Below are 26276 nucleotides of genomic sequence, written 5' to 3' on the forward strand. Positions count from 1 at the left end.
TTTCTGACACATCAAATTGAAAATAGAGTGCTTACATTTCTTGGCTGATTTCTCATGTTAATGACCTACAGTATAATGTTCTGAGAAAAGAATAGGCTTATGAAAATCTTTGTTTACATTTTGTAAACAGATTATTATAAAAAATACAAATTCTCACTGTGCTTGACTGTGCAATACTCCTGTTGCAGTACTGTAATATAAAACTGGTTTTATTAACAGACCCTCATGTGATTGCGCTGGAGCCCATCCGCTGTGTATTAGTACCAACATCAACAGGGTGGAACGGCAATTAAAACAGTAGATTCTGCCTTTAGAATATTATCATCAATTTACTGCAGTGCATCTTAAACTTGCTCCATGTTATTTATATGATTCTGGTATAATGCTACAAAGGGATCAAATCAACTACAGTACTTCATTGTGAAGTTAACAATAACTAATTACTGTATAAGAAACATATGAAAATGTACGATAGAGGAGACCATTTGGCTTGTCAATGTTTGTCCAATTCCAAAAAAGTAACCAATTGATCCCCTTTTATGAGATATTTTATAAATATGTGTTTATGTACCGGTATATGTTTTTTTTTTCTCTTTTAGATATGTGGCAAAATACAATCTATTTTTGGAACTACTGAAATCTTTAATCATGGCCAAAATCCCCCCTAGAAACTAAATGTATGAAAATCATCTTGCAGGATTTGATTAAAATGTGGTTTACAGTATATCTTGGTATCAAATTATTTTTACATTGGTCTCAGGAGTACAAAATCCTGGGTTTCACACATTCAGAAGAAAAAAACAAAAATAAAACTAGTCATTCATACAGTGTAGATAGCTCTAGCTGGACTGAATTGTGGCAGGATCCTGGTTACTTGGCAGGCATATTCGTGATCAGATATTTGACATTGCAAGCAATCTGCAGATTAACAGAATGGAAGCTTTCTTTTTAACAAAGGGGAGGCTGGCACATGAAGATACACAAAGAGCTGATTTCTTCATCTGGCAAATCCATAAAAGTGTTGCTGTGTGAATTGTACTGCTTGCTGCCTGCTGTCCTTGATTGTCCCAGGTGACAGGTGGTCCAGGCATGAAGTCTGCACTACAGAATAGATAACCTATATTTGCATGATGTACTGTACAGTAGAGACATCTAATGAAGTTTGGGATGGGAAAACACCATCCACTTTCCTAAAGGTGCCTGCACAATTTATGAAAAAAAAAAAAACGGCATTACCTGCAATCCTGACAAGCAGGCCAAACCAATTGTTCTAGAGTAGACTGTTGTTGGTTTCCTTAACAGTTTCATGAATATCAAACCTGATTTTATTTTATTTATAAAAACGAACTTTAATAATGTTAATGAGTTACAACTTTGTGAATAAGGCTCAATTAATCATACAAAAAAAGATAATAATAATAATTAATAATTTGATACCGGCTCCTGTTGTTTTTTCTTGACCATCAAAAGTCAATACCAATAATATACTGAAAATCACACTTTGGTTATGACACAAAACGCCACAAAGACAGGCACTGAATAGATATAAGTCCTTACTTATTGCAGCATGGTGGACTTGTGGCACAGAGTTACACAGGACTCCTGACACCTTGCAATGCGTGAAACCGAGACATTCAGTCATTAGCCAAAGGCACTTGGTTATTCTTGAGATTTACCGGTAAAAGTAAAGCGTTATCATATTTAATTCTGACATGTACCACTTTGCTTGGTCGACATTTACCAGTAAATCTTAAGATTTGCCAATGTTCTGACTTTTATCTAACATACACAATTTAAAACATAAAGCATACAATTCAATGGAAACTTGAAAAGTGGCTATTTACACATACTGTATTCATGCATATTCTGGAAAAATATGTATGAGTTATTGGTTACCTGGTCAATGGACTCCACCTTATTTGCTACTGTATAAACAGCTCTCCAATCTATCCACAATCAGGTATGTTCTGTGATGCACAGTGTTCTTTTTACAGCTTCTTTTCAAATAGAACACAGTTTACTTATAATGAAATTATACATCTGACAGCTGAGATTTAAATGTGACGGTTTGTACCAAATCCATTTGATCTGTATGCATGTCTTTTGAAAGTGTTTAACTGCAAAGCGTTCTATGTTTTTCAGGGTGTTTTGAGTGCTGCATTAAATGCCTGGGTGGCATTCCTTATGCATCCCTGATTGCTACCATCTTGCTTTATGCTGGGGTGGCACTCTTCTGTGGCTGCGGACATGAAGCACTCTCTGGAACGGTCACCATTCTGCACAACTACTTTGAGGTGGCAAGATCTGCTGAGGACACCTTAGATGTCTTTGCAATGTGAGTAATAATGTATCTAATTTATACTGTATTTGTTAAAACATATTAAATATGCTTGCCCATCCCACCACACACACACACACACACACACACACACACACACACACACACACCTTAAACAAATATAATACTTGCTCTTCCTTGCAGCTAAATTATTCTGTTGCTAGTTTTATAAAGCTAAAGCCATTGTTTGATTCCTCTGTACTGAGAGAGGAGGTTTGTAATGGAGTTAGTTCTCCTCCAGTCACATGGTGTGTAGGTTTGGGTACTGGTTGGTTGACCAATAGCCAATCAATCAACCAGACAGGTGGATAAAGGACTGCAATTGATCTTGTGGAACTGAACATCACTGGCAGTTAGATAGCTTTGTGTACAAATTCTCCTTAAGATTGATATGTCCCAGGTACTGCGTCCAGCCTGTTTTCTATAGACGTGTTTTTTTATTGTTTATTTTGTAATTTAATTTCATAAAAGTGCACTGACCTTGCACTGAACCATATACTAGTCTGAACTGTGTGATTCCTGCTATTCTGCCTCTGCAGTCTACAACCCAGGTACATGGATATCACCCTCCCTGTGGGCTTGGCAGTGAATGGAGCAGACCAATCATGGTAGTGATATTCGGTTCAAATTAACAGCAGTTGGATCTGGGTATCCGAAAAGGAGACCAGTTCTGGGCAGCTAGAAATGGCTGAAAGGTAGCCTAGCCTATCAAAATACATCCTCACTATACCCAGGTATAAGGTACTGCATTGAAAAAGGGGTTTAATTGAAGACACAGCTTTCATACAGTGGGAATCGGCAGTTTCACACTGCACTGCCCTTTATAAAAACAGTTAAACATTTCAAATATTTCTGGGACATTGTTGACGTCGTATTTAAAGATTTGTGAGATTTTTGGCAGTAAGCGATGTAGCCGTCAATCTGTAAAGCCTGGAGTCCCAAAGTCATGAAACAGACTTTCCTACTAATCTCCGATTACTGTGAGAGACAAATATCTAACAGTAAGATTTTCTCACTAGAGAACCAAAGTGGTGATTCAATGCCAAATCCACAAACGATCTCTTCCCTACCTCCTCTGATTTCAAATAACTCATGTAATTTATTAGTCATAAACCTTTGCTTTATATCAGATTTTTTTAATTCTATATAAAGAGAATAACTCTGATCCATTTTACCAGAGCTTGTACATGTTTTGCAGTTCATGCTGTATTGGCTGAATAACTACTGAAGCTATCATTTTGATATTTTTTCAATGTTTATTCTTTACCTCTGTATGGGGCTGGTTCACAGAGCTGGGTGGATCTACAGTAATTATCAGACATTTAAACATGTTTGTTTGTTTTTGTTGTATTTTAATGCTGCTATATGCATTGACAATTAAAGACATTCTCTTTTTAAAACCATTACACATGCTGAGTTTTAATAAAAAAAATAATCAGTTTGGTGATTTGTTATAAACAAATCAAAATTACTGTATGCCAAAAGATTTACTTAAACTCCTTTTCACATTAGAGCCTCATATTCGTTCATGGCATTCAGGTTTTGACATAAAACATATTTCTTTGACTTAGAATTCCCTTAGCTGCTGTAATCTTTTAATGTGTAGCTTTCTTAACAATAACTTAGTGATATTGGTTTAATATTTAGTTTTATGCATTTGTATGTATTTATGTATGCATTCATATATGTGTGTATGTATTACATTTCAAATTTCTCCTTTGCTATTGTACAATGTCTTATAAATGTAATTTTGCTTTTGTGTTGTACAGTAACACATGTTTAAAAGTAGAGAATTGTAACGATTTGACTTCATACAGTACATCTCCGGGCGCTGAATGTATGTTTTTAGAGGAATGTCTACAAAACGATTATGCGACTTTTGATATATTAAATACACTCCTAGATATATCTATGTTTTTATTAAAGGTTTGGGTGGAGAAGGAGGAATGAATAATCCACACAATCACAGCATCCAGGACTCTGTGGTTATTTACATCTACTGTAAATACTAGCTGTGCTTTGCATTGATATATATATATATATATATTTATATGAAAAGCCATTAGTTTCCAAGCAACCCTTTTTGATAATATAGTCATCTAGATTCACAAGAGGAAAAAAGAGTGCCGTTTAATTTCCACTCTGAGAACACTAAGTAAGCAACACTATCGTATTATAATCTCTTTTTAGAAATGTCGGGACGTTTTTAATTCTGCAGTACCAAGTAAAACAAAAAATGCTGTTAAACAGCAATGTATCAAACATAGAATACTTGAAAAATTAACAAGAAAAGATATGCTTTTAAAAATCGATATATTTAGTTTTATAAGGTGTGGTAATGGTTTATAAGGTGTGATAACAGCATTGTTTCTTTTTTACACCACAATAATACAATTGTGTTACTTAAAAATAATGGAACTTGATTTTACAAGTTTTTCCTTTCACATTGACCCTGATCTCAGTTGTTGAACTCGCTTGTGGGTAATCAATGTGTATGCGAACTCAACTGGTCAAAAATGATTGAATATACTTTTTGTATTACTGTAGTTCAGTGCGTTTTAACACGGGATTGAAGGATGTACGATAGAATGGTAGACAGATCTTTAAAGAAGCTTTGTTGCATCATATGCCACACAGATGTCTGTAAATGGTAAAATAAGAGGGTGCCACTGCTTTGATGAATTATTCCTTTCTGTTTTGTAAGTGTCGCCTACTGTGATCTGTATGTCACACATGCATTTGTGTATGACTGATTTCTTTTTCTTGTTTTTTGGTTTCTGGTTTCAATAGTATATATTAGAGAAAGAAAATATATAGCTAAATGCATAATACAGGTTACAAAAAATATTTTTATTATATAGCATTGTATATGATTTTAGGGATGTAATCGGGCTGCCCATGTTGGATGGAGGGAAAGAGCAATACAGCTGGTATTGTGACTGCTTTATATTATTACCGTATTAATCTAATTGTGTTCTTATTCTGTAGGATTGATATCTTCAAGTATGTCATCTATGGTGTGGCAGCAGCTTTCTTTGTTTATGGGATTCTGCTTATGGTGGAGGGATTCTTCACAACAGGTGCCATTAGAGATCTCTATGGAGACTTCAAAATTACCACATGTGGCAGATGTGTTAGCTGCTGGGTAAGTGCAATATGTAGATGCAGCGTGCTTGGATGATGTGATAATGAATACAGGCAAATCTATTTTTATCAATTTAAAGCTACAGAAAATTGAATCATTTGATTTTTTTTTTTTAAGATACCATACTAACACCTTAAAGGTTGTTTAATGAAAAAAAAATCTATTTCACCCCAATGCTGTATTTTTTTTGTATTGTTTGCATAACTTAATATCATTTTATATTGTATTAACTCTGTGTATTACATATTAGAATAATACCATTAGTTTCTACTGTATATGAATTGTATGCAGATATAAAAGTGATATGAAATGAGTTATGCCAAACTGAACAAATCCAGACCAATGACAGTTGTTTCTAATTGTTCAGGATTCTCACATACTACAAAAAATATAAATTACATACTGTATATTTTCTCTTGTTATAGATTAACACATATTTTGGTGCAAAAGATGCTTTTTGGAGTTGTAGTTTTGTGCCACAAAATACAGGGATCAAACCGCTATTTACATTTCGTTTAGATTATTTTCTAGCTGTTGAGACTGATTTGTAAGTGCAAATATGATAGTTATCTTGACCACAACAGCGAGAGAGTTAACTAAAGAGTTATTAAATCAGTTTAACCATATTTGACACACTTTAAACAATTTAAAATTAGCCTGATTACAAAGGAACATTTTGTGTTGTGTTAAGGGACAAAGTGGATAGGAAAATAATAATGGCATCTGTCCAACCAGCAACAACAAAAGAAAAAAAGCATGCTAGAATCTTACAGATACTGCTAGAAGAGTATAAATGAATTAAGACAATATGAGCCAATGCAACTGTAATGGTCTCTGCCCATCTGTTATACACAGTATGAATTAAAGCAGGGGTTTTCAGCCTGTGGGTTGGGGCCCATCAGTGGTCACAAGCATTGCTGGGGGGGGTGGTCGCCAAAATGTTTGACTAGTCAGATTAAGAAAAAAGAAAATGTATTCGAATACTCAGACGATGATTCAAGAGGAAGATAGTATAGCATTAAATATTTTGGCAATGCTAGACCCTGCATTGGTTTGCTTACCTCGAGCAAGGGGGAGGATCTTGCACAATGACTCACCGTTGCACTGACACACAGTACTGTCATGCGCTGTCCGATCAATCCCCTGGGGCTGGTTGTACTAAATGGATCCGATCCTGGATCCAGGCTCCGATCTTGCATTTGTGATATCTTGGGTTGTACTAAAAGGGTCAGTGCTGAATCTGATCGTACTTCAGAGCAGGATCAGTCGGATCAGAGCTTGATCAAACGTTTTTGAATGAAGGAACTTCAACTCCAATGGCTTATTCATAGACTGAAAGACAAGAGTGTATTTTGTGATCAGCAAAAGTCTCTTCTGGTTTACTGCGTTATAGCCTGCTACAATCCTTTAGTTGTGCTTCAAATAAATGCACGGTGTCATATAAAATATAGTAAACTGAAACAGGATAGCCTTTCTTTTTTGCTTTTTCTTTTGTATGCACAGACAGTATATATTTGCATCATGTCCTATTGCAGATTAGGCCTATTATAATATTCATTTTCACCAAAAAAAACAAAAAAAAACAACACTTTGGTACAACTATAACACACATTGTTAAATGAGCCAAATATGTATTTGTCAAAATATGTATCCAATTCTAAAGAAGGGTCCAACTTCATATTTTTAGCTTTCTATGTTTTGGCCAGCACTAGAAAAAACTGAAAATAAATAAATGAAGAGATTTTCATAACAAAATGACTACCAGCAAGTATTGTGTTGAACTTGGCCTAAAGTTTTTGGAACATTGTTAAACTTTCAGTAATGAAATACGAATAGAGATGCGAGAGTCTGCGCAATGTATTTAAACAGCCAAATAATTTTGAATAAGCAATGAATCATGATTAATTTGGTATAATAAGTATGTAAAAAGTGCTTGATAAAGTATTTCGTTTTTATTGATGACTAGATTTCCACAAGGTAACATTCTTTTTGTATATATAAAAAAGCACAGAGGTCCTTTTACTGTACCATTTTAAGTGTACGGTTTGTTTCAGCTTAATATTAAAAGTTAAACTGTACATAGACTGTTAGTTAGAAACCTCAGTGTGATGACATTAGTAAATAACACTGAGCAACGGTGCGTTCCAAACGTTTTCTTGTTGTTTCGATCAAATAAATTGATTTGGATCCAGCAACCTGGATTTACTTGTTTTAGACTAGTGTGTCCTCCTCTATTTCTGTCCATCCATTTGCCATTTGCTTCGTAACATTACTGTGATCTCAGGCTGTATCCAAGTTTGACAGTCAGGGTCTTTAAACTGTGTGGCACACATGTTCGCTTCTCATTGGTCAGTTTCCCTAGTTACGGCGGGTGCAGCTCCAGGATCGGATCAAGATTGAAGATCAGTGGAACCTGATCCAGGTCCGCGTAGTAAAACACCTTCTCATGATCCGGCTCCAGTGAGCCCGGACCCAATCCCATTTTTTTATCTTGTTAATACAACCAGCCCCAGTAAGTAGGCGTTAATTGTGCACGCTGACTGTTGTAATACAGCCATTTCAAATTTAACAAAAGTCAATATAGGAGGTTTATGAAATGACTGAACCCTCCAACAACTTTGTGTGAGAGTGATGGAAGTGATTCAGAATCTCAACTGCCGGAGGTTTTAAAAAACGACAGCTACAGGTAAAAAAAAAAAAAAAAGAGGCCGGCCTCTAGAAAATTCGCTGAATCTTACATTTTGTATGGCTTTAAGGAGAAAGGTTTGCGTGATTACAGTGTTCCACAGTGCGTCATTTGTTATGAAGTTCTGGTAGGAGAAAGTATGATGCCATCAGAGCTTCAGAAACATCTGTTTATGAAGCATTCAGATGATTCTAATAAGACCGTTTTTTGAGAGGAAGAAATGTGAAAATGGGGGGCAAAAAAGTGTTATTATTCAACACATGACAGTACCCGAAAAAGCTCTTAAAGCATCATACCTTGTATCCCAGAGAATTGCTAAGCTGAAGAAACCACACATTATAGCAGAAGAGTTATTTTTTCCAACATGCATAGATGTAGTCAAGACAATGTTCAACCAGAAGACTGCAGCGGAATTAAAAAAGACTCCTCTTTCTGATAATACAGTTCAGTGAAGAATTGAAGATATGTCTCATGACATAAGGGAACAACTGAGTGATAGGCATAGGGCATCTAAAATGTTTGCATTGCAGCTGGACGAAAGCACAGATGTTGCTAATTCTGCGCAGTTGATGTTTTTTGTGCGTTATTGCTGTGCTGAAGATATAGTTGAGTTTTGGTTTTGTGAAGAACTCGAAGGAACGACAAAAGGAGAAGACTATTCAACTTGCTTGACAAATACATAAAGTCTGAATCACTTGACTGGGACAAGTGTGTTGGAGTGTGCACTGACCGAGGTGAACGATGACAGCCAAATATAAGGGTGTCACTGCTCTGAAAGCCATTGCAACGCATTTCTTCATTCACCGCCAAGCACTGGTTTAAAACACAATGGACCAAATCTACACAAAGTATTGAACACTGCTGTAAAAATAGTAAACTTAATTAAGTCCAGAGCTTTTCATACTTGCTTGTTCCATTTACTCTGTGAGGAAATGGGATCAGAGTATCGTGGCCTTCTGTACCACTCAGAAGTGTGCTGGCTATCACGTGGGAAGGTTCTTATTCGCCTGTACAGTCTTCACACAGAAGTTAAGATATTCTTGGATGAGCAAAAATCAAATTATGCTGCTGACATGGAAAATTTGATGTGGTTGTCTCAATTAGCATACCTAGCTGATATTTTCAGCATCTTAAATTAGTTGAATTTGTCGATGCACATCTGTTCTAATTTACATGGACAAAATAAAAGCATTTCAAGCAACGTTAGCATTGTGGGCTAAACACGTCAGAAAATACCATTTAAAACAAAACCACAGATGTTAAGAAACAAATAATTACACACCTTGTTGCCTTGAGAAGCAAAATGAATGAATATTACCCGGAGATAACATGCGAAAAGATGGACTGGTTTTGAAATCCGTTTCATCAGTTGGCAAGTCAAGATAATGATCTGCATGGGAAGGCTGAAACAGAGCATCTGGATGTTTCTAATGACAGAACGCTTGAGTTAAAGTTTGGTGAGGAAGAAAACAACTTTGGGAAATTTTGGATATCTCGCCACTCCAAGTATCCAACATTAGCATGGGAGGCACTGTGTGTTCTTGCACCATTTTCTTCAACTTACCTGTGCGAAACAGCCTTTTCGTCATTGGCAGTTATCAAAAAGCATTGAGCAAGACTTAATGCAGCACACGACCTGCGAGTATCTGTCAGCAATTCCTCCTCGACTCAACAAGCTCTGCAGCAAAAAACAGGCGCAGCCATCTCACTAACAATCAGCGCTTCGGTTATTTGGTGAGTTTGACTGTTTTCTAAGTAAACTACTTTATTTCATCATTAGTCAAAGTAAAGGCGGGTCGCAAAAATGTTTTACATTTAAGGGTGGGTCGTCAGGTGAAAAAGATTGAATACCACTGAATTAGAGCAGCCATGTTTCACTTAGATAGGCAGGTGTCAGTGGAATATGATAGGTAATACGATCAAGTAGTGTGATCAGCTTTATATAGAAACACTACTTCTATCATATATGACATTAAGCCCCAGGATAGCTTAAGTTTTTGTTCATATGCAAAGTTGTTTACTAAACAACAGTTAATGTTTCAAAAATATAAATATATTACAGTGTATATGTGCACATTTATTTGTATAGGATGTACATTTCTGCTTTCTGTGAATAATTTTACGCAAAGAGAGTATGAACCTTAGTCTGGTTCCTGAAAGGAGTTGTTGACATTTAGTAGCACAAGCCTCAAAACTCCATACTTGGTTATTGGCAACAAACCTCTCAGGATATAGTCATAGCATTCTTGGCAGTGATACCCATAAAGGAGCTTGAAAATAAATTGCTTTTGAAAATTGTAGAAAGCAGACTTATACAGAAATTGATAACAAAAACAAGAACAAAATAGCATACTAAGTAACACAGGTAGGGGTGAGCAAACATTTTCCATCCATCCATCCATCATCATTAACCGCTTACTCCTTTACAGGGTCACGGTGAGCCAGAGCCTAACCTGGCATACACAAGGCGAGACTACACCCTGGACGGGACGCCAGTCCATCGCAGGGCACCACACACACACACATACACACAGAGGGCAATTTAGAGTTTAAACAGTCAACCTAGACAGCATGTCTTTGGACTGTGGGAGGTACCCGGAAAAAACCCACGCGAACACTGGGAGAACATGCAAACTCCACAGACAGTACCCTAGGCCGGATTCGAACCCTGGCGCTGGGAGGCAGCAGCGCTAACCACTACGCCACTGTGCCGCCCAGCAAACATTTTATTATCATTAAATTACATTTTAGTGAACAAGTAAAAAAGAAAAAAAGAAAAAACACAAAAATGTACTTCCTATTTTGAACCTCCATAGCCGGCTTTATCTATTAGATAACTCACAGCCACTACTATGACTGCTGTGACAACAACTGCCACTATTAGTAGTAGTAAGAGACATAATCTATTAGAAGCAACAGTTCAATAATACATGTACTCATGCATGAATTGGTGTGTACACTAGCCCTAATGCATGGGAAGTCTAGGTAGTTGTGTATTAATTAGGTGCTTACACTTTCTGTGTTTGTTTATAAACACCTACATGTGTCTTTTTTTTTGATAATTACAGTTCATCATGCTGACATACATCTTTATGCTGGCCTGGCTTGGTGTCACAGCTTTCACCTCTCTGCCAGTCTTCATGTACTTCAATATCTGGACAATTTGCCAGAATACCACTATTGCTGAAGTTGCCAACCTGTGTTTGGATCTCCGTCAGTTTGGTATGTAAATACATAGTGCATCATGGCGATGAGTCAGAAATTCCCTTCCCAGTTAGTCAATTTCAACAGAAAATTTTCTGTGATTTAAAACTGGGTATCCAATGCCAGCACTAGTTGACACAGACAGAAGAGGAGCACAGATAATGTGTAATGGCTGAAAAAAGCTAAATACAATAAAATACAATAAAAAAAATTTCCTAATAAATATGTCTAGATAGAATTTAAATGTTTCTAGCTTACAAATGTATAGAGTGTATGCATTAGTATATATACAAAATGTGAGACATCATGAACTATGCAGAAACATTATTAAGCATCCCTATACAGTAAATGTGATTTTACCACCACTCCAAATTCAACTGCTAATATCTCATACACTATATGAGATGCCAACTGATGTATTTTGGTAATGTGACTTTTTGGTTTCTCGATGATAATGCTTTGAGATACTGGTTGCATTCTATAGGTCAAACTTAATAGAAGATATCATACAATAAAAAATAAACATGTTTGCCAGTCTGATATCTGAGACTATTTGAGGTATTGATTTCATATTTGTACATTTATATAAAACATGTATTATAAAAACAGGGTTGCACAATTGTGGTCCAGTGGTTAAAGAAAAGGGCTTGTAACCAGAAGGTCCCCGGTTCAAATCCCAGCTCAGCCACTGACTCACTGTGTGATCCTGAGCAAGTCACTTAACCTCCTTGTGCTGTTTTTCGGGTGAGACGTTGTTGTAAGTGACTCTACAGCTGATGCATAGTTCACACACCCTAGTCTCTTTAAGTCACCTTGGATAAAGGCAGCTGCTAAATAAACAAATAATCTATCTAATTTAGCTTGACCACTTTCTCACAGGTTCTTCCCTCAAGGAGGGATTTTTATCCCTTCCTGTCCAAAAGCTCACTAAATATTTACACTATCGTAGTCTGTCGCGTATCCAACTGCGGTGGGACCAGAGTAAGGGCGGATATGTAAAAAGTTGGATAAATGAATCCTGTTTTAAATACCATTATACACAGCTGTAACAATTACTATATTCACACAATTATTGTTTTCAGATTCAACTTTTATTAGGGAGCTCTCCTAAATCCCTTGTTTAGAAAAATACAGGGTATTAATGCTTGTGACAGGGTAGCCGTCTGCTGTGTGGGTGCGTACATTCACTGCTGAGTGACAGGCAGGAGATCGAGATGGAGGTTGAAGTTGATACGCCCTGCAGGCGAATAGGATTTATTTACATATCAACATACTGAACAGCTCATGTGACACTACCAGCAATGGTAGCACATGTAGTACATACAGCACAGTGTAGGAAAACTTTGGTAGGATCTACAATCTCCGAACTAATCTCTGTAATAAACGCCCGGCTGTCATCAGTTCCGACTTGCTTACTCACTCTTCGGTATCCAAGCCTGGATCTCGCTCTCACACACACGTCGGCGTATTTCAGCTTCTTTAGCCCAGTTGGCTTAGTTTTGCAGCAGCCCTGAGGTGATAAATTCAACCTTTTTATATGTGACAACCCACTGGACCAAACCTACCTGCTACTTAAATTCCCCACCTGGTAATCCCACACAGCAGGCCGGCTCTCCCAGGAGTGTCAGGTAATTAATTAATTAATAATACACACGATTTACAATATACATTTACGCAAAAAAAAAACCCTCTTCATGCACAGGGCTCCTGCCCTGCCATAGTGCTGTATACACTTACATTAGTGTCAGATAATTTACACAGTAACAAAATGCATAGGTTTACAAAACAACAAAAAAACTGTTGTAAGGACAACTCTCTTTTGCTTTCGTGTAGCCGTTTTGCTTTAGCGCTGTACATGTGGATGACGTTGCTGAAGCTTGATCATGGCGGATAAACAGTTAGGGCAGTACATGATGGATTACTGTACTTACATTGTAGGGCTTTCACAGGCTGCTGTTATATTTCTGGAGTATAGAGTCAGAATACTTTTAGAGGCTGGCTTCAGAGTTGATTGTGAAAAAGAAGAAAGGGAAAAGCAGGAGATAAAGCATTACACTCTGTTATAACAGAGCTGTTTCAGTCAAGTTTCAATACCGGTAAAGGTGCTGTCCTTTCCTCTTACATTATGCTCCCTTAGATGCTTTGTTTTTGTTCACAACAGAAAATCTAGTTGAAAATATCTGAACCTATCTGAAACTTGGATTTTTGTATTTATTTCCTTTTGTTTATGTTTAAGGAATTGTAACTATTGAAGAGGAAAAGAAGATCTGCACAGGTTCGGAGAATTTCTACAAGATGTGTGAATCAAATGAGGTCAGTCTTGGTATTGTTTAGGAGCAGAGCAGTGAAATGCATATAAAGAAAAGAAAGACCCACCTTACTTTGACTAACAATTGTGAACCATTTGCTATTGTTAATAACTACAATACTTTAGTGCATTGGAGCAATAGACTGAATGCTGGTTAAAACTTCAAAACACTATAATAAATACTATTCATGTCTACTTGTCCTCATAGTACACTTGGCTATAGTAAGATTCACCATTAAAACATTTTACAAAATTCTGAATTATGGTTTTGGCTAATATTGGTGTAGCATCTGTACCAGGAGACACAATCACCACACCCACCTTTATTAGAGGACCCAGCAGTAACTTACAACATACTGTATTTAAATGTATATTATATAATGCCTAATTCACTTCTAAAGTACGTGTGTGCCTACTTATTTGAACCTTTCTCATGCTGTTTATTCTGTGGATTAATATGACAGATTTTTCTTCTTCACAGCTCGACCTGACATTCCATTTGTTTATTGTTGCACTTGCTGGAGCCGGAGCAGCAGTCATTGCTATGGTGAGCACTGCAAATCTTTTAGCCTTGTTATCTCAGGGCATTGTTCAGGTTTAAACTGTGGTCGTGACATACACAGATAAAGTGCTCAGTAAATATTTCACAGTGCTCTGAAACCATAAAGATATAGTATGCTTTTGATTGCGACTGCAATAAAACATTTATAGAGAAAAGCAATTAAAATTAGGAAAATTAATCACTGCAGTAACAATAACAGTATATCATGATATTATGGTTGTATTTTTATTGTATATATTCAGAGCTGAGTTTAAATGTTCTAATAATTATTAGTAGTAAAATATGCAGTTAAAATAGGAGTATTATATGTGTTTTGATCCTTCTCAAGCAAATTGTTACAAAAAGGAAAGCTGGAGAACTGATTATGCAACCCATGTTACTTAGAATGTTTTGAAGGAATGTAAAGTACAAAGCCAAATCTTACAAAACCCTTTTTCCCAGAAGGTTGAGCCTTACCCTGCTAATTGCTGTTCGTGATTTATCTGAAAAATAAAGAAAAATATGTAACTGAAAAATATGTATCCCTAAAAATGATCTAATGTGTAATACATCCTTAGTGTTAGTCTTACAGTTTGAGATAAGGATTTGTTTAACTATTTAGGCACACTGAAAAATATAATGCCTTTGATTCCAGAGAGACACTCTGCTTTAAAATAGATTGCACATGGTTGTCATAGAAACTAAATGAAGAAAGGGCACAGGCTTTTTGAAAACAACACTTAGCGATCCTGAGGAATCTTGTTCCAAGAAGGAAAATGCATGTGGCGGATAAGACTGATTGCTTATTTAACATGTAATTGGTTGTTCTATTTATGTTTCACTGGATTCTATCATTTTAACTGTAAATTAAAAATATATATATAAATAATTTCTGTAAAATACTTAACAGTAAGGGGTGTTCCCTTTCAATTCGAAAATGACCACCAACAATATTAGGCATGGGATATGCCTGCCTATTGGTAGGTATTTTCTGTGCTCTCTATACCAGAGCTGCCGATAGGCCCCTTATGGGGATGACGCCCTTGGTCCTGCCTACCGAGGGGTTAAAACTGTCATACTGAGGAAGCCATTTCTCATTTTGCCTTTCAAGACGGTAAAGTAAGACCCTCTGTGTTGGTATCTGAGTGTATTGTGAAAAAGATCTTCGAGTCTACTGTAGTTCCCTTGCCTTTCAGGCTGAAAGCTGGCTTGCCACTTTCACAGAATCAGTGACTCCTGATTTAGCCTTTTTCTTTCTTTCTTCCACATCAACCTGCACACGGTTGCGTTGCAAGCTGCTGCTTTCCTATCTGTGGAACGTGAGTCGACTACCTGTGCAGTATTAATTTAAAGGAGTGTGTGTTGTCCTCTTTTACAGCCTTTCACTCGTGTTGGAGCACGTCCTCCACCAGAGCTAGGCTCTGCCTTACCCCCGCTGATGAGCGACTCAGCTGGCTGCCGAGTGGCAGTTTTAATATATATAAATATATATATATATATATATATATATATATATATATATATATATATATATATACAGTACTGTGCAAAAGTTTTAGGCAGGTGTGAAAAAATGCTGTAAAGTAAGAATGCTTTCAAAGATAAACATGTTAATAGTTTATATTTATCAATTAACAAAATGCAAAGTGAGTGAACAGAAGAAAAATCTACATCAAATCAATATTTGGTGTGACCACCCTTTGCCTTCAAAACAGCATCAATTCTTCTAGGTACACTTGCACACAGTTTTTGAAGGAACTCGGCAGGTAGGTTGGCCCAAACATCTTGGAGAACTAACCACAGTTCTTCTGTGGATTTAGGCAGCCTCAGTTGCTTCTCTCTCTTCATGTAATCCCAGACAGACTCGATGATGTTGAGATTAGGGCTCTGTGGAGGCCATACCATCACTTCCAGGACTCCTTGTTCTTCTTTACACTGAAGATAGTTCTTAATGACTTTCGCTGTATGTTTGGGGTCGTTGTCATGCTGCAGAATAAATTTGGGGCCAATCAGATGCCTCCCTGATGGTATTGCATGATGGATAAGTATCTGCCTGTACTTCTCAGCATTGAGGAGACCATTAATTCTGACCAAATCCCCAACTCCATTTGCAGAAATGCAGCCCCAAACTTGCAAGGAACCTCCACCATGCTTCACTGTTGCCTGCAGACACTCATTCGTGTACCGCTCTCCAGCCCTTCGGCGAACAAGCTGCTTTCTGCTACAGCCAAATATTTCAAATTTTGACTCATCAGTCCAGAGCACCTGCTGCCATTTTTCTGCACCCCAGTTCCTGTGTTTTCGTGCATAGTTGAGTCGCTTGGCCTTGTTTCCACGTCGGGGGTATGTTTCCTTGGCCGACCACTGCGTCTACGGTCCTCAACGTTGCCCGTTTCTTTGTGCTTCTTCAAAAGAGCTTGGACAGCACATCTGGAAACCCCTGTCTGCCTTGAAATTTCTGCCTGGGAGAGACCTTGCTGATGCAGTATAACTACCTTGTGTCTTATTGCTTATTCCGTATTTCGGACACAGGCAGTTGCTCCCACAGCACAGCCATTCCCACCATTCCCTGATTTTATGGAGGAGGTGCACTCCTCACACTCCTCTTGGGACCGACCAGTATCTGCGCTGAGTATTTTGAAGCAAGCCGTCCCACCTGCTTTACTGGATGGCGAAGAGAAGCTGGGCTTGGCAGGATTCCCCCCAGTTGACTCCGCCATTGCAGCCTTGGTTAAGGCCCCGCCGGTGGGTGGATTGTCAAAGGACCCTATGTGCCCGAACCCCCAATGTAGGGTTGCAGAGACACATTTGAGGAGGGCTTATGCAGCGGAAGCGCAGGTGACCCACCTGCTAACACGGTGGGTATTCTCACTGCATATTTTGATGGCGTGCTCACGTGGCCCCCGCTCCCAGATCCTGTGGCCACGGAGCTCTGCCTCCTCTCTAGTACGCTGCTCCAGATCAGCAGCATTCCCGGAGGAAATTCCAGGGCCTTTGGGAATGGTTTGGGAAGGCGCAGGTCGATCTCTTTGCCTCGGCTGAGGCGACACATTGCCCCCTGTGGTATTCCCTCCACCGCTTCGGTGGTCCACTTGGCGTCAACACCACCCTAACCCACGAGTGGCCCAGGATGCTCCTTTACGCATTCCCGCCAGTACCGTTGCTCCCAGCCTTCTTGGAGGTCTAGTTAGTGAAAACGACAGTTCTCCTAGTGGCGCCTCGATGGCCCAGGAGAATCTGGTTCTTGACCCTATGCCATCTCATACAAGGCCAGCCCTGGGAGATACCGCTTCGCCTGGATCGCCTCAGTCAAGCGAGAGGCACTCTCTGGCATCCAGAACCTGGTCAGGTTCCAATTATGGTCTGAACGGGACTGCTTGACAGCCCTAGGGCTATCAGACGTGGTTATGGGTACTCTGCAGAACGCTAGGGCAGACTCCACTAGGTCGCTGTATGCCTATAAGTGGAAGTATTTCCAAAATTGTTGTCTGACTAGAAGTCATGACCCAGTTTCTGGCCCAGTGCCAATTATCTTGCAGTTTTTGCAAGAACTGCTTGATGCTGGTAGGTCACCTTCCACATTGAAGGTGTATTTAGCGGCTATCTCTGCGTGCCAGGCCCCTATAGATTTGGTATCTCCGGGTGCGCATTTTTTGGCAACCAGGTTTCTCAAGGGCGCTCGGCAGTTACGCCCTCCTAGGAGGACCGTTCGCCCCGAGTGGAGCCTTAATGTTGTACTGGAGGCTTTCATGAAGGCCCCTGTTTGAGCCTATACACTCCATTGAGTTGAAGCATCTGTCTATGAAGACAACCTTCCTCTTGGCTATCACCTCCGCTAAGCGGGTCAGTGAGTTGCAGCCGCTGACGGTGCACAGCCCGTGTATACGTATTTGGGACGATGGCAGCAGGGTGTCACTGCGTACAAACCCTGCTTTCCCAAGGCGATTACAGCCTTCCACATGAATCAATCTATGGAACTGGAGTCTTTCTATCCACCTCCATTTGCTTCAGAGGAGGACAGGAAATTGAATTTCCTCTGCCTGGTGTGGGCATTGAGGTGTTACATGTATAGGACAAGAGCTCTGCATCACACTGACCAGCTCTTTGTCTGTCACGGCATACGGACCCTAGGACAGCCCCTCTCAAAGCAGCAACTGTCGCATTGGATTGCGGACACAGTCTCTGCGGCGTATGACAGTGCTGGCTTACCCCCACCTGGGAGAGTAGCTGCGCACTCTACTAGAGGGTTGGCTACATCTTGGGCCCTCTTCGCTATCTGATAAATGTGTACGCCACAACCATTCTCCAGCTTCTACTGTTTGAATGTGGTAGATACTTCCTTGCCTTCAATAGGCACGAGGGTCCTTGAGGTTGCACGCTTGCACCGCTAACCTTCAGTTATACGGTTCTGATGCATCCCTCGTATGCTGCCGTTCCTTCTCCCTTTCGACGGCTCTGGTATACATTATCCCATACCTAATGTTGTTGTTGTTGTTGGTCGTCTTCGAATTGAAAGGGAATTTTAGGTTACTTACCATAACCCTAGTTCCCTGAAAGAGAAGACGACCACCAACCGCGAAGTCGCATCGGTCGCCCTCACGGCTTCGATGCAAAAAGAGAAATAGCTTCCTCAGTATGACGGTTTTAACCCCTCGGTAGGCGGGACCGAGGGCGTCATCCCAGGAAGGGGCCTATCGGCAGCTCTGGTATAGAGAGCTCAGAAAATACCTACCAATAGGCAGGCATATCCCATACCTAATGTTGTTGGTGGTCGTTTTCTCTTTCAGGGAACCAAGGTTATGGTAAGTAACCTAACGTTTTGGGTTTTTTTTCTGCAATGGTTAAGACAGGTTTAAAGGCTACTTCTAAAATGTCTGCTTTTTAATACAGTACGAAACAGATGCTAATTTATGCACTCATAACAGACAGAGAGGAGGATGAAATGTGATAGACATGTTGACTTGTGCCACTCAATTTGGTCTTTTGAGATGATGGCTTGTAAAGCGAGTAAAAGGGTTGACTTGACTGACAAGGGAAAAAAAATGTAGACCTTACATGTAGATGTACACAAAACAAAACATAAATCCCCCAATGGACAAAAACTGAAGTCTGAAGAATTTGAGACTTTATGAATAGAAAAAAATGTACTGCCTCTACTGCATAATGTGGGCAAACATACATTATTTGTAATAGCAGTTGCATTAGTTGTACATACTAATATTTTTACCTATTCCCTATCCCAAGATCATCCTGAACATTAGGCTTGTCCACTGATTACTAGATTAAACCATGAATATAGTCATTTACTAAATTCCTTTTGGATTATAGTAATGGTTTGGAAATTCAAATGATTTTAAAAGCACAATTGCACATATATTTTATCTGCTAACAATTGATAACTTGAATGCTACATTTCCAACTATTATTTAAAATGATATAGTATTAAATGTACCACATAAACTTGTAATAAATGAAAAGCTGATGGTTAAATCAATAAACCCAAGTACCTCTAGTCAATACCACAATTAAATCAGCTGTTATGATGGAACGATAACAAGGTTTTGGTTCCTGAAAGGAATCTGATATGAAAAGGAGATTGTCTATTGCCAGCAGGACAGTCTGCAATGATGAGAGCCCCTGATGAGAGGAAATGTTAAAGCTACAGCAGAATGCCTGAGTAACAAGGGTGGAAAGGCAATCAATTTGTCTAGACAGGTGCACTGACTAAATACCAGGTTGCAAAGCCCTGTCCGAGCATTGAATACAAGGCTGACTGACACCTTCTGTTTAGCCTTATGAGAAAAACAAAAGTTGAAATTACCAAAGAGCACGTTCTCTAAAACCTAACCCCTGTGCACCAGGTCAAGAACCAATACACTGTTAATCCTTCTTAACCAACCTTCAATGTGGCAAGTATTTTTTCTGATCAGTCACAGCTGCAATTCACCTCAGTGTGTATCTGAAAAAATTAAATACTTTAAAGCCATATTTATTTGCAATCAAAATATTTGGCGAATCACACCCACAAAACTTATTTTGCTCCAGAAATGTTGGCAACCTGTTGCAGTATATGAAGTATGTATTGCTAAGGGAATTCGATATTCATGCCAAAAATGTTTTTTTTTTTTTTCATATGCGAAGAACGCATAATAAAGGGCTCGCAAATATTTATGGCTTTACAGTGTATTGCAGCGTAAGACAGTGATGATCTTTGAGAGTCCTATTTATTCTTCAGTACATTTTTAGGAAATAGTTTGTAATGGGAAATTCTGTAATGCAAATTTAACTTCACTTTTAATTTGTACAATATGTGATGGATATCGGCATCGACATGTGCTTAAATCTCGACTACGGAGCTTGCTCTTTAGTTGAATGGTAAAACATGTCTTTGAACTGTATGGTTTGTGGTTTGCATCAAGACCTTGCCTTTTCATTCAATTCAATGGGCTGAGATGCCAGTTCATTAAAGTACTTGGCTCTGTTTCGTGTTGTATAAAAAAGTGATGTATAATATTAAAAACAACATTGTTGGACCACAATACAGTGAAGTTTACTGTAAAAAAAAAAAAAAAATTGTGGTAGACAAGTAACTCCTTTCTATACTTTACCTTGTTTTACTGCATTCTGAATAAAAGATAATTCCCCTGTGTTCTTTATGTTGAGAAAGAGAATATCTTTTAAAAAAAATGTTTTTATAATAATTGAAAAACAAGTATCTGCTGAATACTTACATGTTCCATATTAATGTAGTAACACTCCTCCAAGTGGTAAAATGTGGTATTCACATTAATGCGGAACAGTGTTTGGTTCTTTGTTACTGTAAAAGCAGTTTTGCAGTGATGGAGTGAAAGTAAATGTATTGTCTTCTACCCTTCTCTGGGCTAGATATCAGCAGGACAATTGGTAACTGTGGTATTGTTGCATTCTTTCGTATGCTCATGACTAACATTTATCAAGTCTTTTTTTTGATTAAACATGATTATTTACTTTTGTTTGAAGCATTTTGTTTCTGAGATATGAATGTCACCTAGGAGTGTTAATGATTCACTTTTCTCTTCTGTTGTTATCTCTCACTGTTACAACAGGTTATGAGTGTTTCAGTTCTGATGCGTAACTTTGTTGCAGTGAAGTATCACAGTCTGGGGAAATACTGCACAAAGTTTTAAACAAAATGTCATCCTAGAAACATCAAACATTTCAGGAGCAGGAGCGGCCAAGAAGATTTGCTCAGGCTTTCACTATTTACCCTCAAGGAATATCGAAGTGCTATGCTCTTGTAAACACTGTCATAAAGACATGATTATATTAACTCAAAGGCTTTACTAGCACTGACTGCAAAGCTTTTCTGTTACTGTCAGTCTCACAGAATTGATCTTCAGTTGCAGAATGCAGATACATTGGGCAGTTATCCATTATGCAACATAACAACTAATAGCTTTTTATTCTTTGTTTATAATATCACTGGTTGGATAATGATTTGCTTATGAATAAAATTGCAGAGTCCATTGTGTTTAGCTGTCTGTGTATTTATCTTGTTTATCATGTACAACCCCCTAACAATATTATTACATTGTTAGTAACATATTAATACAGTATTCCTTGCTACTAAACCAGCTCCTTACTAAATCACTACTAATTGTTTCTTTCAGATCCACTACCTAATGGTCCTCTCTGCCAACTGGGCTTATGTGAAAGATGCATGCAGAATGCAAAAATATGAGGATATCAAATCAAAGGAAGAACAAGAGCTTCATGACATCCACTCCACTCGCTCAAAAGAGCGACTCAATGCATACACATAAAACAGACACTTTTTCTTAAGTTCCTGCTGTTTTTTTCTTTGGGGTGGGGGTGGGGGTGGGGGGTTGAACCATTGTAAGGGTTTTGCCACATAAACATGGTCTTGGGGGACATTAACCCAACTACGTTTTTGAGGATATCCCTTTACCTTTATTTGGCGGTTATTTTTGTATTTTAAATTGAGATCAGTTTCGTTTTTTTTTTTAATTTAGTAAGTAGTAAGTTTATCTTAATTCTGTTTTTAAGTTTTCATTGCTTTACCATTTAACATTCAATGTCACTGTATTTATTTTAGGAGGGGTGGGGGCTCCATCACTTTTTTCACCACATTTTTTTCTTCAACACTCATTTTAGAGGGCTTCAGATAAAAATGGCTTGTCGTTTTAAATTACCAGACAGTCCGACATTTACCAGAAATACATAGATTTGTATCAACTAGTGCCAGTTTTTGACAATAAAAGTGTTGCACCACAGTACAGTATGAAGAATATGTAGCTTCTCCTCCAGCCAATATAACCTGATCATTTCACAAAATGCCATAGCTTTACCAATATATTTGAAGGACTGGTTAGTTAAGCCAGCTGTGTCAAGTGTTAACTGATTTCAGCATTGCTGTAAGGAACTGAACAAATCATAACCCATCAGAAAGATGATAAAGATGCTGAGTTGATACTTGCAACAATTTGGATATGTTTTAATGGATGAGCCTTTTGGACAGACTCTGTAGTTGATTGCATTTGTTTTAGTTCATTGCAAGCCATAATTACGCATGCAAACCTTTTTTTTATACATTTGTTTCTATCTGAAGCCAGTATTTTTAAATGCATGCACTCATGTGGGGTAGTTTTATTTTGAATTTTTTGGTTAACTCCATTGGATCTTACTGCAGAAAACATACTTATCCCAATTATTTATGTTACTGTGATGCTTGTGAAAAACATATTGATCTCGGTTTAAAACAAATATTAAACCAAGCCAACACAGAGAATACGTGAATATCCCAGTTAAAGGAAAAAAAAAAAACAGTTTCAAGGAGAATGAATTATGTTGACCTACTATCTTGTTAATTTACATCTCAGGCTGAGAGAAGGATTTTAATTAGCAAGACAGGGTAGTCTAAACTAATGCGTCCTGAGAGATTGGGTTTTACAATAGTATGCCCCAAGGAGATGTCACAATCGAACCTTTTTGTTTTATGTATTGTACCAGTTGTCCGTAATGTTAATTGCTAATTTGACTAAAACTGTATGAACTTGACTGGTAGCAGAGAATTAATGGTGTAGCTGAAGTGTAGCTAGAATTCTGAATCTTAATACCTAATAAAAAAAAAAAACCCTGTTTCCCTTTCTTTAAGAATCTCCATGGGGTATAAAGATGTTTGTTGAATTGTTTAATAGAAGACATCAAATGTCACAAATAAAATGTTATCTTTAATTCTGGACCAGACTTGGTGTTTTGGATCTGTCTTGCTTATTTATACTGCTCTTGGTTTTGCAGTATGTTTTTCATAATTTTGTAGCCTGACAATTCTTGTTTTGTCAGTGTTTCAAAAGCTAGTTTTGTGCACTTATTGAATCATTGTGAGCTCTTTATTGGTGTAAGTGCATTTCTATTAAAACCAGTGTTAATCTCTGTATTGTTACTAGTCATCTAACATTGGTTTTTAACAAATCTTGTATTAGGTAAATGCTGTGACTATAGCTGTTATTTGTGGCATGGTTATGCATTAAATGGTAATAGTTTACTGATTCAAAAGTATTTTTTTTACACTTAAACTGTCTTGCTGGGTCAAGTGTTGTATGATATGTGAAGTATTGCAGTTCCTTCGCTAACAGTATTATGCTAAATCTCTTTCTGATATTATTAGGTTGTAGTGTTTGATTTGTTTCTTTATAGCTTATAAAACCATGTCTTATATTGATAACTGTAATGATGTTAACTATTCAATATTAACATGATGATGCTTTTGGCTTATCCTTGTATTAGTCTTTTGTACTTTCACAAAGAATGCTTTGTAGCAGGCTGTAAAATTAATTTGTTTTGTACATAAATGTGCCAACAGCTTGATGGTTGCTTTTTTTGAACTGTAGGAACAAATTGCTTGCATAAATAAAATACACTTGTGTACTTGTTATTAATTCATTTAACTTGTTACACAAGCCCTTTTTTTTTTGTTTAATTTGACTTTACTCAAAGTCTTGAGATAAAAGCTGCTATGCAAGAAGAAACATACAGGTAACAAGGAACCAAAAGGTACATTGACAATTTAAGGGTGCAATTGCAGTCCATTGTATAAAGGAGTTCAGCTTAAATGGTGCTGCCAGATAAATATTTAAAATAGGGCCCTCCCTGGATGTTTAGACAGACAGAAATATGTAATTAAAGAGACATGTTTAGATGTTGGCATAGAAACTATGGTATACAAAGGGTTAATCTCACAATAACCGAACAGGCACCCGTGACACTGTTTAGATTATTTAAAAACTATTAACCTACATTGCATTGGCGTTGTCACGGACAGCTCCATGGTGACGTCAGTTCAGGAAGTAAATCCACAACACACAGGCCTAAATACAAATATAAATTTTAACAAAACTCGTGCTACATAGCCCAATTTATACCCCGTGCACCAATATATACACACCAACAATAACACACCACATACAACATAAAACTCAAAAATACGCACAGGGGCAGGGCACCCTGCCACAGGTGTCTACTAAGTTTTAAAGGGAGCTTGTGTTGTGAACACTGACAGCCTCATACTATAGTAACCACAGTATGAACCTTCAGGAGAGGAATTATGTCCCTTCCCACTATGTTAAAGCTCATTCCAATTACAAGTTTAGTTTATCAACTTGTCTCATTAATCTTTCAAGTGATTTTGAGCCTCCAACCGCACATTCCTAATGTAGTTGCATCAGGATATACAATTGATAGTTGTTTAGAAAGGCAACAATGTCTTCCATAAAGTATTTATTTAGATGGATAGTAAATAAGTGGAGTAACTACCACAAATAGACTAGACTGTCCAGTAACTTTATGAGAAAAGTGTATCACCACAACTATTTCAATTGTTAAGCACATCTGTATAGATTATCCCTTTTCACCACGTGTGGCTAAGTACAGGTAACTCTCATTCATCAGACCAGCACAGTAAATACCTGTAATTAACATAGCTAGACAACACATCCATAAAATATAAACCTTTAAAAAGTGAAATAGTTTAAAATAGTATATTTTCTTTAATGTATACAGAAATGTAACCAAAGTCAATAAGAATATTTCACACATGCATATACACAGTAAAATATCCTGCTTACATTGTCCACTTATTGTATTACTTGTCTTGCTCTTATTGTATTACTTGTATTGTAACACTTGAAATGTATTTGCTTACGATTGTAAGTCGCCCTGGATAAGGGTGTCTGCTAAGAAATTAATAATAATAATAACTATAATGAAGTCTGATTTGGCATCTATAAACTATAGAATACACGTGGTATAGATAGAGACCCCACATATATTTATTCAGGGTCTTGTTAGTTATTTGACCATCTTCACTCATGTAATTTAATATGGTACTCAATAATGTTTGCGCAGTATTCTAACCATTATGTGTTTACCCTTGTCCATCTTCATTAGTCATTTCTTATGTTGGGATGCAATGACTCATGACTAAGGTTATAGCATACAATGCTGTTTTGCATGTGGGTAGAGGGTCACAGCAGGAAACAATTCACCTTTCTATAGAGAATCCACTACAGGACAACCCTGTTGGATTGTATGCATCCAATCCAACAACATTTAAAAAGTGACAAAAAAGCTTGGTTAATTGAACTAGAATAATTTTTGGTTGAATGTTGCCATAGTACTCAAGAAGTGGCCTACTATGTAAGTAATCAGAGTAATGGAAACAACCTGTTTTGTGTATGTAAAAGGTCTAGGTGGTTGAAAGAGAGAGAGAAACAATCCAGAAAAGTTAGAAAGCCAGAAAAAATTGTTTTATTACGCAAATGACACGCTATTATTTTTTGGAAGTGCCTGTTTGGGGAAAAAAAGGGTTTGCACAAAACAAACAACAAGAAAGAAATTAAAACAAAGAGTATAAAATAATGACTATCCAGGTCGAGTAGGATTTTTCTAGGGATGTTGAAATAGAGCATTGTAAAAAAATAAATACTGTTAAAATCCAACAACAAAGTAATAGCTGTGCAGTCAGCTTTCTATAACATTGCTGGCTTAATGACATAT

The 26276-nt window shown here is 37.7% G+C and overlaps 1 protein-coding gene across 3 annotated transcripts in view; it reads left to right on the forward strand.

Annotated features, from left to right (window-relative positions):
• The window catches only part of LOC117409450 (neuronal membrane glycoprotein M6-a-like), a 96835-nt gene extending 72686 nt beyond the window's left edge, over positions 1 to 24149 (forward strand). For 2 of the 3 annotated variants that reach the window (XM_034015538.3, XM_034906816.2), the window contains exons 2-7: positions 2143 to 2335; positions 5327 to 5483; positions 11238 to 11391; positions 13610 to 13686; positions 14163 to 14228; positions 21872 to 24149. In XM_034015538.3, the coding sequence (XP_033871429.2) occupies positions 2143 to 2335; positions 5327 to 5483; positions 11238 to 11391; positions 13610 to 13686; positions 14163 to 14228; positions 21872 to 22024 (800 nt within the window). In that variant the 3' untranslated portion in view covers positions 22025 to 24149. Of the gene's footprint in view, positions 1 to 2142; positions 2336 to 5326; positions 5484 to 11237; positions 11392 to 13609; positions 13687 to 14162; positions 14229 to 21307 lie in introns of all 3 variants that reach the window. The other variant, XM_034015539.3, reaches the window with a different exon arrangement.
• The last annotated feature ends 2127 nt before the right edge of the window (positions 24150 to 26276 follow it).

This window comes from Acipenser ruthenus, chromosome 2, assembly GCF_902713425.1.
Source record: "Acipenser ruthenus chromosome 2, fAciRut3.2 maternal haplotype, whole genome shotgun sequence".
In the NCBI taxonomy this organism is placed as follows: Eukaryota; Metazoa; Chordata; class Actinopteri; order Acipenseriformes; family Acipenseridae; genus Acipenser; species Acipenser ruthenus.